An 18,717-nucleotide genomic window follows, 5' to 3' on the forward strand; every position below is an offset into this window, starting at 1 on the left:
TTCTGAGATAAAGGACAATTGGATAAAGACCAATTGCATTGATAGCTGCTGTATGAGATAACACATGAACCCACATGCTGCCTCACACTGAAAAGGAAAAACATGCAATCATATTCAGGATGCCATCGAAGGAGACACTATAATGTGCCCCTTTCTAGTTCATAAATGAAAAAGACAGATGTTGGCATATTAGAAGTCTAAAGGAATCAATAAAAGGTTTGGACACCGTAACCCCAGCACCCAACAGTGCTGGTACCTAATAGGTGCTCCAATGACACAGCAAATCATCAAGAGAGGAATACATAAAAGAAAGAAAGGAGCAAGGGAGGGGTTCAAGCATTTTACTTCAGAGCCATCTTCTTGATAAGTAGTGTTCATTCATTCATTTATTCATGCAGTTCAGTTAATTATATTTACTAGCTGCTAGAGATTGAGAAAAACAACCCCCCACAACTGCCAGCCTAAGACTACCTGTTCTCTTACACTTGAACTTTTGATCAGGTAACTCTCCGTGTTAAAAACGGTATTATTCCTTTATCTTTCGACACAATGCTCTTCCAAGGAATAATTTTAATTATTATCCACCTTTGTGAAGCATAGCTGAAGTGAATAAAATAAGATTAATGTACCTCATGCTTCATAATATTTATATAAATCAATTTACTCTCCCATATATTAATATATTCAAATATTCACTATATCTTTGTGCCTTTGACTATATATATATATATATATATATATATATATATATGTGCCTTTGACTTTACATTAGTTTTACAGTAGCTATACACCAGCTATACATTTTACAGTAGTTAGTGTAAAGGAGAAAAATCTATTAATTACATCCTCTCTTAATTCTACTTTTTAAAATAAGATGCTTAATTTTGAACATATTCCTATATTTCATTAAAAATAAGAATGTATTTTTTTTATTAAATTCCTAATTCTAACATTTCAATGCACGAGGACAAGCCTGCCAATCTTTCAAGTACTTACAATCAAGAAATGAAAATTTACTCAGCCGAGAGAATGTAAACATAAATAAAAATGCTAAAACTTTCCTGTTCTAACTATCATTTATCACTCAGTCTTTTGTAATAATGTACACTTTTTAAATGCCATATATAAAACTGGAAACCTCCAGAATATAGACTTGGTATCTACCATATATTTTTGAAATACACGAGCAACTGGAAGATAAGAGAAGTAGGAAAAGGTACAACTCAAAGAAAAGGTACAGCTTTTAAACCTTATCTTCCCAACGTTGACAAGTTTCCAATGGCGTTCTCCCAAATATTCCTTCCTTTTATTTTTTCCCTTCCTTTTAATTTTTGAAAGTGAGACTGAAAAATTTGTTCAGTTTTAAATTTAAAAAGCTAAACTACATTATCTTATTTGAATGGAGATTTAAAAACTGCCAAATTTGAAAGCTGCATAAGCATTGCTCTTTTACTGTAGATGACATATTCTCTGTCAACTTCCTCTGTTTCTTCATGAGTCACACCATACTTTATTGTATAAACAAATAAAACATTATAAAGAGTATTTCCAAAATAGTTTTAAAGCCAGCAATCCCACACTCACTTTAAAAGAGTGGAAGGAAAAACAACTCTTTCGAATTATCTGTGGCTGTTCTGCTTCATTCACGATCATTATTAAGCCCTTGAAAATAAAGAAGAGTTACTGTCTGCACCGTGACATAGCCAGTGTTCCTCTCTGCAAACAGCACCACTTATTTACAAATAACAACAGACACAGAGATAACAGCTTATTCCTTTCAGCTTATGAAATGCTCCATTCCATATGAAAGACTACACTTGAGGATACAGTGAAGCCCCTGGTCATAATTATGGATCCTTCCAAAAACAGATTATCATTTCGTTGTTTGTTTAATTTAAGGCAATGTGACTGGAACCAACATAAATAAATTACATAAAAGAAAATAGAAGAATCATCCCAGTAGGCAGATTCCAATTGCACTGGTAGGTAGCTTCCTGTACACGATTCCAGATCTGAATGCAGACTGTGTACAGGAAAAACTTGTCTTCCGGCCCCAGTTGCCAGCACTGTTTTCTCCCTCCCTTTAAAAGTTCCTTCATCTCACAATAATGTGGGTGCCCACTACATCCATACACGCAAGCAATCATTCCCATTGGTCACACCCAAAGGGCTGCTTCAAAACCAGGCTTCCGTGGGATTCTATAAAAGCTATGAGAGAAGGGACCATACTACAGTCTTTTATAACCCAGAATACCACTTAAAAAGCAAGTTAACACTGTTGGAGTAGGAGACATAAATGAAATATTTGAAAATCAAAATATCAAAAACAGCAAATCTACTTACATTATTTGAGAAGTGAATTGATTTCCCCATTAAATTTCTCTCAAGCAGCCAGTTTTCCCAATAAAGTGTGTTGGCTTCTTTCTTCTTAGAAAAATAAAGACTTTGAATTGTTTTCAGATATTCTGATGGCACAGAAACTAGATAGTAGGCAATTTACTTACTGATAAAGTCACCTGCTCGATTATGGTACAGTAGATGTGATTTCTCAAACTGCTTTTAGTATATATGTTTAAGCTTGTTTTTATGGACATAATCCTAAAGCTACTTACTCTATTTATTAAATTAAAAGCAGTTATTCTTCTTATAAAAGAATGTATTCCAGTAAAGTTAGCCTTTAGGCAAATTTATTCTAAATTTGTTTTGCCTTCTCATGATTCTTAAATAAAACTTGACATTCCACAAAGGGCGAAAACAACCACTTATAACAAGTTATATTTAAGAAAGCGCCTACCATTTTCATTTTTACGATTAATATTTAAGTAAACAGCAAAACTCAAGGGCACCTGGGTGGCTCAGTCAGTTAAGCATCCAACTTTGGCTCAGGTCATGATCTCACAGTTCGTGAGTTTGAGCCCCGCATCAGGCTCTGTGCTGATAGCCCAGAGCCTGGAGCCTCCTTCGGATTCTGTGTAGCCATCTCTCCCCCTCCCCAGCAAAACTCAACCTATTGAGTATAACAAAATTTATTAAACAGAAAAATTTTTCAATGTAGATAAATTACCTGACACTATGGTAGATAGAGATGATCCCATGTATTTCTACTTCTTATTTGTCACCAAACTTTTAGCAATATCACCACAATTTTTCAGCAGCCTGAACCCATTTTAAAAGTAAATAATTCAGGTGTTGTATTTTTCCCAATCATTTGAACCTAATATATTCTATCTCTTTTTTTTTTTTTTTTTTTTTAAGTAATCTCCACACCCAACATAGGGCTTGAACTCACAACCCTCAGATCAAGAGTTGCATGCTCTACCAACTGAGCCAGCCAGGCACCCCATGATGTATTCTATCTTGATCAATTTATCCAACAATGTGTAAAAGGTTTGTTAAGATATCCTTGAAGGTAGAAGAAAATGTTCAACATTCACTGAGTGCCAATATATTAGCAACGATAGCACTTTCTTTCACTTCTATAATTAGCTCTGCTATCCAAAAAGGTCGGTTTCATTGGTCATGATCTTCTTCAGCCATATATTCTTACTTGAAAGGATTAGTTTTGACATTAAAAGATAAGAAATCATTATGAAGCTTTCCTGTTCCATAAACTTTAATGACTCAAACTCAAGTTGATGCTCTAAATCTCCTTCCATGTGAGTCCAGCTCACCTTTTCAAGCATAGAATCTCCACCACACTCCCCATCCCTGTTCTGGTCAGACTGGTTTATTCACTGCCCTTTACCTCTAGAATGTATTGTCCATATTGTGCATGTTGTCATTTCCATGAGAAAAAAACCATCACAACACTCTGTGTATGTGGTTATAGTCTTCTGGTTCAGCCAGTTCAAATCACAAATCTTTGCTTACAAGGCATATCAACATGTTTTCCTCCAACTATTTCATATGAATAAATCCCATAACAGACATAAAGTTGTTTTCTAAGACATCTAAAAAATCACTAAAATAATAACATCTTAAAATTTGACATATCACAGTTTCCCTAAGAAAATCACTAATTCATCATGAACTACATTTTAACTCCACTTAAATTTTATCCTGATTCATTGTATTTATGTTATTTAATGAACACAGTTTTAAAAATTAATCAGCTTTGTGATTTAGTTATGCATGTAAACAAAGCACAAATTATTTAAATAGACTGACAATAATATACATAAAGGAAAAGGAATACTAACAAAAGTCTATTTTGCTTTGAACAAAAGCAATAAATTTGTTTGAAAAGTAGTATAATCTAGATATTTTCATTCTAATCATATACAGTTAAGCTAATGTTTTATAAAAGGAAAAATAAATTAAGCTATTTTATTGTAGTAATAAGGGGTTTTATGGAGATGATGACTAAAATAAGGGAAAGATCATCTATTTTCCAATGTGCCTTGTAATTTTATAACCCATTAATTTTATTTCTGAACATACTGTTTGAATTAAGGTTGAGTTCTGGTCTTAGCTGATCCTTAAATATCCAATTAATATTTCCTATTTTACTGTTTATCAGACTTGTCTGCACTTTGACATATCACACTGGTGTTCTTATGAAAACCACATGAGGTAGCCAGGGGAAAAACTTAGACAAATATTTCTTCAAATCATATTTTTAAAAATAAATCTATAATTTCCCAGTTAAAAGCAATGAGATTTTATGTTACAGAATACTAAAATCTAATAATTATGTCCATTCATACTGCAGTAAAACCATAGGTCAGAATACTGAGGGACCTGGAAGGACCCACAAAGGGCACATATTTCCAAGGACTATTTCACTAATATAACAGTTTTCCCAGTCCAACTCAGTATTTATGTCCTGACTGACCTCAGAAATAATGACCTTTTTCTGAGGGTTAAAAGAAGTTAAAACTTCATTTTGTTCCAGAATGATGGTATGCAAAGGTAAGAAAACCTACCCCAAGTTTACCAGCATAATGGTAATAGGAAGATTGCATAACAAGACTTCTCCTTAGTTTCAGAAATCAAGATACGTTTACCTTGAAAAGCAGCAGCATTTCGCGATATTAGAAACTTTAATGTGGAGCTGGATGATTGAAGGACTTCCTGCATATCTTGGCGAGCTGCAGTCTGGTATCTCTCCTCCATCTTCCTGGTGCAACAGGTAGGTTTTTTGGATATGCAAACCTGTAGATCAGGTCCTGGAACAGATGTAATATTTTTTCAGAATAATCACCTGTTTATTTGATTACCATTACATGTCACATGTCAGGCATTAATGATCAGAAGGGGCTCATGTACTAGGTGAGAAATTGATGTACTAGAGCAGTTGCTGTTAAAAAAAAAAATGTATGTATTGTCCATGAAGCCAACCATGAAACAAAATGTTGTAAACTATTAACTCTTTGTTCAAATATTTTATTAACATTTTGATCAAATATTAAATATGTCTATTCAATTAACTAATTACTATTACCCGACAAATACATTATATAACAGGAAACAAATTAACTGTTACATATAAGTACAGAGCTACATCAGGAAACTTTTATTTTTGCTTATTTTGTTAATTCAGCCAAAAGTATTTGATCTAAATACGTTAATCAGAAGTGTATGGGCTAGAGGTGCCTGGGTAGCTCAATTGGTTAAGCGTCTGATTTTGGCTCAGGTCACGATCTCATGGTTTGTGGGTCTGAACTCACAGTTCACAGGTTTGGATTCTCTGTCTCTCTCTCTTTGCCCCAACCCGGCTTGCTCTCTCTCTCTCTCTCAAAAATAAACAATAAAAATAAACATTAAAAAAAAAAAAAAGAAGGACGTGGGCTAAAACAATTATTTTTTTCCTGAGGAAATAAAATCAAAGTTTGTACATCAAATAAAGGTGAAAAACCTTCACCTGATTTCTCAACTCAGCATTACACTTGCGATTCTTATGGAAGAAGTGGTTATCAGCAATAACAGTATAATGGGAGACTGAGATCCTCCATAGTCCAAACCCACCATCCAAATTTCTACTCATTCCCTAGTTTACTAGAGACAATTCCTACCATTAAAAGTACATGTAGTTTTACAACCATATTCAGAAAACTTCCAGGAAGATGCAGATTACATGGAATGTGAAGTAATTACACATATGTAATAGTTGTAGTTAGAAAAATGCTAATAGAATTAACAACTCTTATCCCAGATGAGCTAAAACCTCATTCTATACCAGAATAATATGAAAATACAAAAAAAAAGTATTTTTATAGCCAAGTTTACCAGTACAATGATAATAGGCAAAACACGTAACAAGACAGGGGAGGCACCTTTATACACAGCAGACGTGCTAGAGAACAAAGAGGTAAAGGGGCATGGATAGTGCCTATCGAGGAGAACACTGATGGGACATCATGGTTTGGGCCCTAGAGCATCCCAAGGCTAGCCAAGTTTTATATAAAGCTCAGCAGAGTTTTCTTTTCATGGCCTAATAGAATACATTATTTCCTTATCTTAGGGTAGGAAAAACAGTTGTGGCCTTATTGGTGATGGGGAAGTTTCACAGCACACATGTCAGCTCTTCAGTGACCAACTCTACATCAGCAAATATAAAATACTCATGTGTGCACATATGCGTGCCATACAGACACTGTCAAACCCCTCCTTTTTCACACAGAGTAGACCTCAGGCCTCACATCTCCAAAAGTTGGTTCTGGGTAAGATCAAAACATGTGAAATCGGCCAATATAGGACACCAAAATTTGTAATAATTTTGGCTTTAGTTTGTTTACGTTAAACAAATAAAAAATGACAACATTTGAGCATTTCTCAAAGGCAAAAAAGCATAAAATATTGATGTGTGTCACAGCAGGTAATATGTTGGCAACTGTTTTTCATTTTTCTTGGCTAAAAGTATACAAAAGCAAATTCTACTTTAAGACTGATTGAAAGAAAAAGCTGCCTTCCCAGCTTTATTCCTAAATGGAAGGACTGGGGAATTAAGAGTTCAGAGAAGAATAGAGATTGGAGGAAAGAACAAATAAATAAACATGAAAGTATATAAACATATTTAGTATGGTAAGGACTGCTAGGGAATAACAATAGTAACAACAATAACAACAACAATAATAGATCTTTGCAAATGTCTCTCCAGAATTCAAACACCAAGGTCCTTTGCTAGACCACGTTCTTAAACATAGCTTATGAAGGCACCAAGTTGTGACCACTCCAACCTCCCTCTCACTCCAGCCTCATCTCAAGTAACGCTGCCCATGTACCCTTCCCTTCACACATGGGCCTATTTCAGCCCTTCATGGTCACCAAGTGCCCTCTTGCCTCAGGGCCACTTTCTCCATGCTCGGCTCTCTGGAAGGGATGCTCTCATCCTACATGTGCTCACCCACACATATGGAAAACACACACCTCCTCCTAATTCATTGCCATCTATTTTTCTTTACATGTGAACTCAGCCTTCCCGCGAGAACCTTCCTTAGCCTCCCAGACAGCTCTTGTCTTTATTATACGCTCTTGAAGTGCACCATTCCTCTCCATTGCACTTATCATGGTGCAATGTTATATTCCTTCATGTGATGACTAATTAATTCCTTCATCTAACTGTAAAGCTCCACATGAGGGAATTTTTGCTCATTGTTATATCCCAGTTGACCAGTACAGTGCCTAAAAAAGCATAGAGACTCCATTTTTATTCACCAAACCTACAGTTGAGGATCTAATGTGAATAAACATCATCTTATTGAATCCTCACATTAACCATATGATGTAGAGACCATTACTACCACATTTTACATATGAGGAAATGGAGACATGAAGAGGATTTGAAAACTGCCCGATATCACATACCTATGTCACACACTACAAAATGGTGGAGCTGGTGATCGAAAACAGGCAGAGTGATTCCCAAAGTATCTTCTTCACCATCACTCTACTGAGAGGAAAGCTGTAGCCTTAAATCTATAAATGGTTTGTCTACAGATATGACTGGCCATTTTTGATTCTTCTTCTTGAAAGAAGTCATCTGTTTGGTAAGTTACCAAATTTTAGGTCAGGAACCATCCAAGGAATTTTATTCAAAAAACAAAATAGGCTTGGGGAGCCTAGGTGGCTCAGTCAATTAGGTGTGCAACTCTGGATTTCAGCTCAGGTCATGATCTCAGGGTTGTGGGATTGAGCACCACATCCAGCCCCACATCTTTGGATTCTCTCTCTCTTTTTTTTCTCTCTGCCCATCCCCTGCTCGCATTCTCACATATTCTCTCTCTCTCTCAAAATAAATGAGCATTAAAAAAGTCATCTAAAATATGAAGTTATAAAGATGCCATTTGCGTTTTCACCCAATTTTAAATGGTGGAAAGTACAGTTAGAAAGGTACTGCAAATGGCCATGACTGTTGTCCTAAACATAACAAGGGTTATGCTGAATATGCTGAATAAGCATGGACAGCAATTTAGAACACTTAAGAGCAAATACATTCTTCATGCTGATGAGCATCTGCACTGATTAATCCAGACTTTCATTCAGAATCTTGGTGGATGATAATGACAACAACATTAACACTAAACTCCAATGCAAAGCAGGACTATAATTCAAAGATCTAGTTATGTTTAACCAGCACAACATTTTCCTCAGTATCCAGAGTTGGGGTGGTGGTGGAGGGGGAGAGAGTCCATAAGAAACTAGTTCCCATGCTTCCTGTATCAGCCCAAAAGACAGAGGAGATGAACCAAACACCCTCAGGGGAAGGACCATACCTTACATTTTGCTCACAGTATAAGCCCAGAGGTCATAATAAGCTGTATGTTGATAAAACGCCCAACATGGGAGGCTGCGGTTCTCCCACTGTAAACAGAACAAACATTATAAGAAAGCAAAGCCAGACGGAACCCAAGCAGATACCATGTAGGTACCAAGACTCATTTTTAGCATATTTCAAAGCCTGGTTTCAAAGAACATGGCATAACTGAGGATGCTATGAAACAGCAAGAGAGCACAGTCAAGGCTCAGAGGCAGCAGTCATGTTTCCGAATGGCAAAATCAAGCTCTGCAAGAATTAAATTACTAAAAGCAAATGAAATTAAAAATAAAACAGCAGGCTCCTTGCTGAAGGATATTCAACCAGAATTTCAGGGGCTTTTCCTGATCTCTCACCCAGAAGCAGCAGGATTGGTGACTATGACTTCCTTTCTGTTTTCCTGCATGAGAAACTGTTAGAGCCATCTCCCTGCTTCTGGATGGTTTTTTCAAATGTGTTAAAATAGGAGCATTGGGAGTCATCCTGGAAAGATGGCAGCCGTGAAGGCATAGTTTTCACTATCTCCAAATCCCCACATAAACCAGATGGAACAACTAGAAAATAAATCCAAGAAATATAACAAAACTAGATGATAGAGAATTCCCACAATTTCAAAATATAAACGGGGGGTTAGGGGGTGGAGATCAGCAACAGCCACAGATTTTCCCATCGTCAGAGTCTGGGCAGTGGAGAGAAGCACTGAGGACAGGACAACCCCCAAACAGCCAACAGAATTTGCCAGAAAGTACAGTGGGCCAATTTGAGAACAGCAGCAGAAACAGGGACGCTTTTGCCCTCTCGATTACCGGGTATGTGCAAAAGACCTACGATAGAAGGGAGTGAATGATCAGGAGCTATCCGAACGTGTGAACTCTTAAAACAGATCAAGCAGCCTCTTTTCCAGGATAGAACTCCACACAGAAAAAGTTCTGGAAGTGGAATCAAAATTTAACAGAATAGGGATCCAAGAAGCACAGATAAAGAAGGTCTAGACCAATGTGAGAATGGAATTAAAGCCAAGGAATTTCAGAAAAGAAGCACCCATAATTTTAAATGCTACACAGAAACAGAAGAAGTTCTGTACAGCTAGAAAAGCTTTTCTGAAGCCAGCCTCAACCTAAATGTCCAGGAAAACAATACTCCCTTCCTATAGAATGAGCAACAAAAAATACTGCAGTCAAATCTCACACAGAGTTGTTATGATAAAAAAGAGAGTAAGGAGCAGAAAAATCTCCCACAGACAAAGAAAGCATGCTAGAAAGATATGCCCCTAAAAAGAAAAACAAAAGATAAAAGATAATGAAAGAAAACATGGAAGAATAACACAAAGCAGTATCAGAAAACCTGACAGATGCAGTGCCCATACTCGGTGCAGAACAAAAGATGAAAGAACAAGTTCTGAAATGAAGACTAAACCAGAAGGAACACAGGAGCCAGTCACACAAAGGTAATGCCCTACGGGAAAGAAAATGAAAAATAACAAATTTTCAAAAATCAAAATGAATGGATAGATTTGAAAGACAGAAATAACAAACACTCTCGTAATATCAGTTCCCAAAGAAAAAAACAGGAAAAATGCTAAAAACTACATTTCATGTTACGCTACAACTGTGAAGGGCACAGATAAAACAAATAATTAGGGAATATTCAAATTCTGTCTAATTCTACCCTGTATTTTCAAAATTGAGATTTTTTTTTTTTTAGTGTGGAGGCATAAAGAAGAAGTAAAAGTCTGTAATCTTGAATTTGAATTGAAGTATCAACATGAAATCATGAAAAACTTTACCTCTGAAAGTACATATTTCCTAGCTTCCCTGAAAAGGCCTAGAAACAATGACCAACTGAGTGGCAAAGGGCATCCCTTGTGCCCAGATTATTATCTTGAAATACTACTTTTCACAAGAAGAAATCAGTGCTTCTTAAAGAAATGCCTCATCCTAGGTCAAGAGCAGGCAAAAACAAGATGACAAACTAGCCAAAGCACCCTGTCCACCACATAGTGAAGAAGCTACCAAATAATTAGCGGGGTCTCATCAAAAGGATTCAGGAGTTAGGTTAGGGCACTAGGGCTGTCATAAAATACAACAGACTGGTCAGTTAAACAACAGAAATTTATTTGCTCACAGTTCTGGAGACTGGAAGTCCAAGATCAAGGTGCTGACAAGCTAGGTATCTCCTGAGATCTCCTTGTCTTGCATATAGCCACCTTCTCCCTATGTCCTTGCATGACCTTCTCTTTGTGCATTTGTACCCCTGGTACCTTTCTCTCTTCTTATAAGGACACAATTCGTATCGGATAGGACCCATCCTCATGACCTCATTTAACCTTCCTTCCTTCCTTAAAGGCCGTATCTCTAAATAGAGCCATATTGGGTGCTAGGGCTTCAACTTATGAATTTGAAGCGGGGGGCTGGGAGGAAATAATTTAGTCTAACACAGCAGCCAATTTCAAAAGGTTTCTACTGGTTAACCCTGGAACAACCTGAGCCTCAATAATAATAATTGTAATGAAGGGTGCCTGGGTCGCTCAGTCTGTTGGGCGTCCGACTTCGGCTCAGGTCACGATCTCACGGTTCATGAGTTTGAGCCCTCACGGGCTCTGTGCTGACAGCTCGGAGCCTGGAGCCTGATTTGAATTCTGTGTCTCCCTCTCTCTCTGTTCCTCCCTGCTCACACTCTGTCTGTCTCTCTCTCTCTCAAAAATAAAGATTAAAAAATTATTTTAATAAAAAAATAATAATTGTAATGAGCTACAATTAATCAAATATGCTTAAACCCAAGGGTTTTCTGTATCTGTGCTTTATTTTGTAATAAAAAAATAGTTTTAGAATAGAACTGCTTGTTGATTACATACGTTCTCTTTTTGTTTCAAACATTTACTCTCCCCCAGTCAACTTACAGGATTTTTATACTTGTAGCACACACCAGCTTTATTGATGGCTTACATAGAAAAGAGCCCTTGGTACCAAGACCCTGAGATCAAGATATATTTCAGGATCACCAGAGTGGATATTACATGTCATAAAATACCAAATGCTCACCACACCAAAACAGGACCTTGGAATTGAGAGTAGGAGGAGTACACTGGTAAACTTGCTCCTCCTATCTTTTCTGAGATTGTCTTCTTGCCGTAAATTCAGAAAGTGATAGGAGTTTGTAAAATGTTATATGGTGATAGGGTTCTGACTGAGTCAAATGTATTCCTTCACCCAGCTAGAATAAAAAATACTTAAGTCCATGAATCCATCAAGAATCATGACAATGGCATTGGATCTGCTGAACACTGGCCAGCATCTGTTCCCTCTCCTGGAAATTTCTTCTCAGTTCAACCTCTTGCTCACTCACATACATGCTATCCAAATGAGACTGATACACATAGACACATATCTACACATATATAATGATGAGTCTAGACTGGTTAAAACATAGCATCCTATCCTGTCAGCACAGTGATTGATTCAGAAATAGACAGCCAGTCACAAGAAAGAAATGCAAAAAGATATTTGCAGAGGCATCTAGGAAAGCAAAGCTTTCTTGCTTCGGCTGGAACTGAATTTAATGGCGCAGGGACGCAGGGCTTGCAGATGCCACAGTCACTTCCCGGCTCGGAGTCAAGCCTGGATCTACCACAGCCTCTTCTGTCACCTGCCATATAACGAGATCCGGCCAATACAACAGCAATAATAGTGCGCAGGGTTACAGCAGGCTAAACATGCCACTCTCTTTTATGCTTTATTCCAGAACTTCAAAAGGACTTGCTATTAAATGGAGGGTCAAATAACACCTGTTTAGTTCTTGTTCCAGTTTCCTGCTCTGTGGTAATAACTTTTATGTCCAAGAAACAATAAGAAAGATTCCACTGCAGTGTGGCAGTGCTACCAATGGAGAACAGCCATTAACCCTGGACAAAATACAACAACCAATGACCTGAAAGCTCTGGAGAGTGAACAAAAGAAGAAAGATTCTGGAAGGGAGTCAATATTTAGAAGAAGGGAAACGCCATAGGGTTAGTTTCCTATCTCTGTGGCTTTTAGTCTGAGGGCATCCCATCTATAAAGTGACTACCAATTAAAAAAAAAAACTCAGTCTTTTTAGGAATTAAGCACAAGATGATAGATATCGAGGAAATCACTGTTGGTAGAAACAGCGAGGAAGGGAGAAACACCAGGAAGGAGTGGGCCAGAGAGAAGGAACCCCAGTTGCTCTATGCACACTCTGCCCAAATCTCTGGCTAATCCTGACACTACACCTCACGTGGCCAAGGCAGACTATAAGTAGTCCAGCTACTGGCAAGATAAAGAAAAGGAACTAAATTAAAATTGCAATAGCTTCCCAAGAGATAAAACTGACAGTCTGAGTCCAACCAGAGTAATGTTCTCTGAAGACAAAGACATTAACACCCTTTGGAGGAGTATCATAGAATCCAGAGATACCAATAGCATAGCATTCACAGTGTCCAGGGGACAATCTAAAATAACTGGACATATGAAGAATCTGTATTACGGCGACCCATTGTCAAGAGATAAGGCAATAATTCAGACCAACATGAGATGATCCAGATGTTAGAATAAACAGGGAAGGGCTCTAAAGAGCTATTATAACCCTGTTCAATGAAGTAAAAGGAACATGTGCTCTGAAAATTATAGAATAAGAAATCTTAAGAGAGAAAAAAGAAACTGCAAAGAAAAACAAAATGCAAATTCTGTAACTGAAAAATACAACATATGAAATAAAAATTTCACTGGGTGGGCTTGATAGCTAAATAGAGATGACAGAGGAGAGTCAGAGGACATTAAGAGACCAATAGAAAGTATCCAATGTGAAGAAGAGCTAAAACTTGAAAATACAGAGAGACAAACAGACATAAATAGTGCCTCAGAGAGCTGTGGGAGAGTATCAGAAAATGTAACATATAAGATTAGAGTCCCAGAAGGCAAAAAGATAAAATACTCCATGAAATAATAACTTTAAATTTCCCAAATTGGTAAGAACCACAAATTAAGAGTTTTTAAAAGCTCATTGAACCCCAAGCAAAATAAATACAAAGAAAATCATGCCTAAGCACATTATAGTCAAACTACTGAAAGCCAAATATAAAAAGAAAAGGAAAGAAGCCCTGTATGTGAACAAAGGGGAGAAAGATAGGAGATGAGGTAGGTTCACACAATGCCTTCTAGATCACACTTAGGAGGGATTTTCACAATGAAGAAAGGAAGTAGGGGGTAAACATGATTTGATTTTGTTCTTACAAGTGCACCTAATTGCTATTTTGACCATAAGTATTTCTGTATTGCAGATGAGAGTTAAGATTGGGTAGAAGTAATGAGAAGTGGTTAGATCAGACATACATTGGAGGCGGAAGATAACTTGGATGTCTTGGGTGGGATCTGACAGGTGAGAAAGAAACAGGAATTACAGATAAGCCTTAGTATTTGGGCCTGGATGCATCCGTGGTACTGGTCATAGAAACGGAGAATGCACAGGTTTCCAAGGAATCCTGGCAAGAGATCCACACTGAAACTGTAAGTTTGGGAGTTTGACACACAAATGGTACTAAATAATGAGGGTTTCAATGAGACCAACTAAGGGAAGAGTTTCATTTATTAAATTTAGAACGTTTCTCATCCTTAGGCCAGACCATTGGGGTTGTTGGGGAGTTTTTTTTGCTTTTGGGGGTTCTTCTGTTTTGCTTTGTTTTCTTTCTGAGAGAGCTGCCCTGTGTGTGGTAGGATAGGAGCATTTCTGAATTCCACCCACTGGATGTCAGAGGCACCCTCCCCAGTTGTGACCCCAGACATTGCTAAACATACCCCTTGGGCATAATCAGTGGTCTCTGGGTGAGAAACACTGGCCGAAGACAAATGTTGGCGATAAAGAAGCGTTTTTTTTTTTTTTTCCAATATATGAAATATATTGTCAAATTGATTTCCATACAACACCCAGTGCTCATCCCAAAAGGTGCCCTCCTCAATACCCATCACCCACCCTCCCCTCCCTCCCACCCCCCATCAACCCTCAGTTTGTTCTCAGTTTTTAAGAGTCTCTTATGCTTTGGCTCTCTCCCACTCTAACCTCTTTTTTTTTTCCTTCCCCTCCCTCATGGGTTCCTGTTAAGTTTCTCAGGATCCACATAAGAGTGAAAATATATGGTATCTATCTTTCTCTGTATGGCTTATTTCACTTAGCATCACACTCTCCAGTTCCATCCACGTTGCTACAAAGGGCCATATTTCATTTTTTCTCATTGCCACGTAGTACTTCATTGTGTATATAAACCACAATTTCTTTGTCCATTCATCAGTTGATGGACATTTAGGCTCTTTCCACAATTTGGCTATTGTTGAGAGTGCTGCTATAAACATTGGGGTACAAGTGCCTCTATGCATCAGTACTCCTGTATCCCTTGGGTAAATTCCTCGCAGTGCTACTGCTGGGTCATAGGGTAGGTCTATTTTTAATTTTTTGAGGAACGTCCACACTGTTTTCCAGAACGGCTGCACCAATTTGCATTCCCACCAACAGTGCAAGAGGGTTCCCGTTTCTCCACATCCTCTCCAGCATCTATATAGTCTCCTGATTTGTTCATTTTGGCCACTCGACTGACGTGAGGTGATATCTGAGTGTGGTTTTGATCTGTATTTCCCTGATGAGGAGCGACGTTGAACATCTTTTCATGTGCCATCCGGATGTCTTCTTTAGAGAAGTGTCTATTCATGTTTTCTGCCTATTTCTTCACTGGATTATTTGTTTTTCGGGTGTGGAGTTTGGTGAGCTCCTTATAGATTTTGGATACGAGCCCTTTGTCCAATATATCATTTGCAAATATCTTTTCCCATTCCTTCAGTTGCCTTTTAGTTTTGTTGATTGTTTCCTTTGCTGTGCAGAAGCTTTTTATCTTCATGATTAAAGCTTTTAATGTGCAAAAGCTTTTAATTCCCTTGCCTTTGGGGATGTGTCAAGTAAGAGATTGCTACAACTGAGATCAGAGAGGTCTTTTCCTGCTTTCTCCTCTAAGGTTTTGATGGTTTCCTGTCTCACCTTCAGGTCCTTTATCCATTTTGAGTTTATTTTTGTGAATGGTGTGAGAAAGTGGTCTAGTTTCAACCTTCTGCATGTTGCTGTCCAGTTCTCCCAGCACCATTTGTTAAAGAGACTGTCTTTTTTCCATTGGATGTTCTTTCCTGCTTTGTCAAAGATGAGTTGGCCATACGTTTGTGGGTCTAGTTCTGGGGTTTCTATTCTATTCCATTGGTCTATGTGTCTGTTTTGGTGCCAATACCATGCTGTCTTGATGATGACAGCTTTGTAGTAGAGGCTAAAGTCTGGGATTGTGATGCCTCCTGCTTTGGTCTTCTTCTTCAAAATTACTTTGGCTATTCGGGGCCTTTTGTGGTTCCATATGAATTTTAGGATTGCTTGTTCTAGCTTCGAAAAGAATGCTGCTGCAATTTTGATTGGGATTGCATTGAATGTGTAGATCGCTTTGGGTAGTATTGACATTTTGACAATATTTATTCTTCCAATCCATGAGCACGGAATGTTTTTCCATTTCTTTATATCTTCTTCAATTTCCTTCATAAGCTCTCTATAGTTTTCAGCATACAGATCTTTTACATCTTTGGTTAGATTTATCCCTAGGTATTTTATGCTTCTTGGTGCAATTGTGAATGGGATCAGTTTCTTTATTTGTCTTTCTGTTGCTTCATTATTAGTGTATAAGAATGCAACTGATTTCTGTACATTGATTTTGTATCCTGCAACTTTGCTAAATTCATGTATCAGTTCTAGCATCTCATTAATAAAAGAAAAGATAAGAACCATATGATCCTGTCAATCGATGCAGAAAAGGCATTTGACAAAATTCAGCAACGTTTCTTAATAAAAACCCTCAAGAAAGTCGGGATAGAAGGAACATACTTAAACATCATAAAAGCCATTTATGAAAAGCCCACAGCTAACATCATCCTCAATGGGGAAAAACTGAGAACTTTTTCCCTGAGATCAGGAACATGACAGGGATGTCCACTTTCACCGCTGTTGTTTAACATAGTGTTGGAAGTTCTAGCATCAGCAATCAGACAACAAAAGGAAATCAAAGGCATCAAAATTGGCAAAGATGAAGTTTAGCTTTCACTTTTTGCAGATGATATGATATTATACATGGAAAATCCGAAAGAAGCGTTTCAAAAGAACCTTCACAGAGAAGGAGTTGTCAATGAGGTAGAAAGACAAGAGGTGGGGGAGGGGCAAAAGGAAAAGATGATGGCACCACATCCTGCTTTCAGGAAGGGACAGATCAGTTCTGTTGGGGAAAGTGGCCACATTCCAGAAAGTCTGTATTTTCCTAAGATCTGTAATCATCTGGGCTACCATTTTGGTTGTTTTCTTGACTCTCATTAGACAGTGACTACAGGAACAATCACATTGCATATGGGGTCCTATTCCTGATAAATAGTTACAAGGTCATTTAAACACACTGAAAGCTGTTGTGCTAAGACTTAACAGTTTTGCTGTCCATTCCTGTCCATTTCCTGTTGATGACTGAAGCGCTAACAGTCCCTTGTATTGGCCTGCACCCTGGTGCTTACCCAAACATTCACTTTTGTGCATTTAATTGATTATATTTTATTTCTTTCTTTCTCCAGAGACTTCAAGTCCCAACAGGATAACGACCACCTTTGCCTCGTGTCCCAGGGTGTTGTACACAACTAGCACAGTGTCTGGAACAAAAGATCTTCAATAAAGCATTAGTCTCCTCCCTTTTCCCCTTACCTGCACATAAATATTTTCTAAGAAACCTAAGAAGGCACTTTCACGGCTTAAAATTAATGAGATAGTTTTAAATATAGATTCAGGATAAGCATATCACTGAGGACATTAAAAACTGGTTCAATAAACCTTTTAAAATGGCATTTGTTATTATTGTACCTTTTTACAAATATTTCTCATAATAATGTATCGCTGGAACTTATAGATTCATCCATTTTATGGAATACAGGCACTGTCCTATAAAAGTATACATTGATATTATTCATTTAAATATAAAAACAAAATTTTTTTCAGAAGAGTATTAAGTATTTTGGCTATCACAAGAGCATTATTTTGGCTATTATGAGGGGGGTTTTTTGGTTCTAGATTCAATATAAAATAAGTAACATTTGGCAATCTACAAATTTAGACAAATAGGGTCAACATAATATTCACAGGTAGAACAGTAATGCTGTCTCCCATATATATAAATGGCATCGTTGATCCTTCAACAGATGATACACTCAGAGCTGTGTTTCTAGCCATAGTTTATCAATATTTACACAAAATCACACACTTAAATCTTTACTTTTATAACCAAAAACAAGCATTTCTAATATGGATGTATATATTCTATGTCTATAAAGCAGAGAAAGGTATGCTAAACAGAATGCTTTCTCACACTTGAGTCATGAATTAGAAGTCAACGTTCTGCAACACGTTAACCAGCTCAGGAGACAGAAGGCCTATATATTGTTAGCATATACACACAGCCTGCTATTTGAGTGTGAAACAAAATGAGTTGCAGCCTCACCCCCTCAGTTTTAAAAGAGCCCCCAAATTTTCCTACTGCTCTTTCACCAGCTCACCTAAAAAGACTATCTGCACTCTTTCTCTCAAGGAAACCAGCCCCATGCATTAGAGCCCCTCCAAGCCAGGCTGAAGCAGAGATTCAGAATCACCTGGCCCAAAAAATTAAGCATTACTTCTCTATATGCAACCACTGATGGATATGGGCTCAAGACCTTGCCAGTGGTGGGGTTAGGAAAAGGGAGGAAGAAATTCTCATTCATAAATGTAGCTCAGGCCAAAATGACTTCTCAGCATACAATTCCCGTGGGATCAGCCCACCTCAAAATAATCTCTTTCCTCTGAGAACTGCTCCATCAATACCTCCATGAGGGAGGCCCCTGAGAGCACATGTGTGTCATAGG

The 18,717-nt window shown here is 37.7% G+C and overlaps 1 protein-coding gene across 1 annotated transcript in view; it reads right to left on the bottom strand.

The window, feature by feature from the left end:
• Positions 1-18,717, bottom strand: part of GPC5 (glypican 5) — a 1,452,106-nt gene that overhangs the window by 1,402,024 nt on the left and 31,365 nt on the right. The window contains exon 2 of the mRNA XM_040487248.1: positions 5,007-5,168. Coding sequence (XP_040343182.1) covers positions 5,007-5,168 — 162 coding nt within the window. The remainder of the gene's footprint in view (positions 1-5,006; positions 5,169-18,717) is intronic.

Source organism: Herpailurus yagouaroundi, unplaced genomic scaffold (assembly GCF_014898765.1).
Source record: "Herpailurus yagouaroundi ecotype Mexico unplaced genomic scaffold, PumYag 164, whole genome shotgun sequence".
Taxonomy (NCBI): Eukaryota; Metazoa; Chordata; class Mammalia; order Carnivora; family Felidae; genus Herpailurus; species Herpailurus yagouaroundi.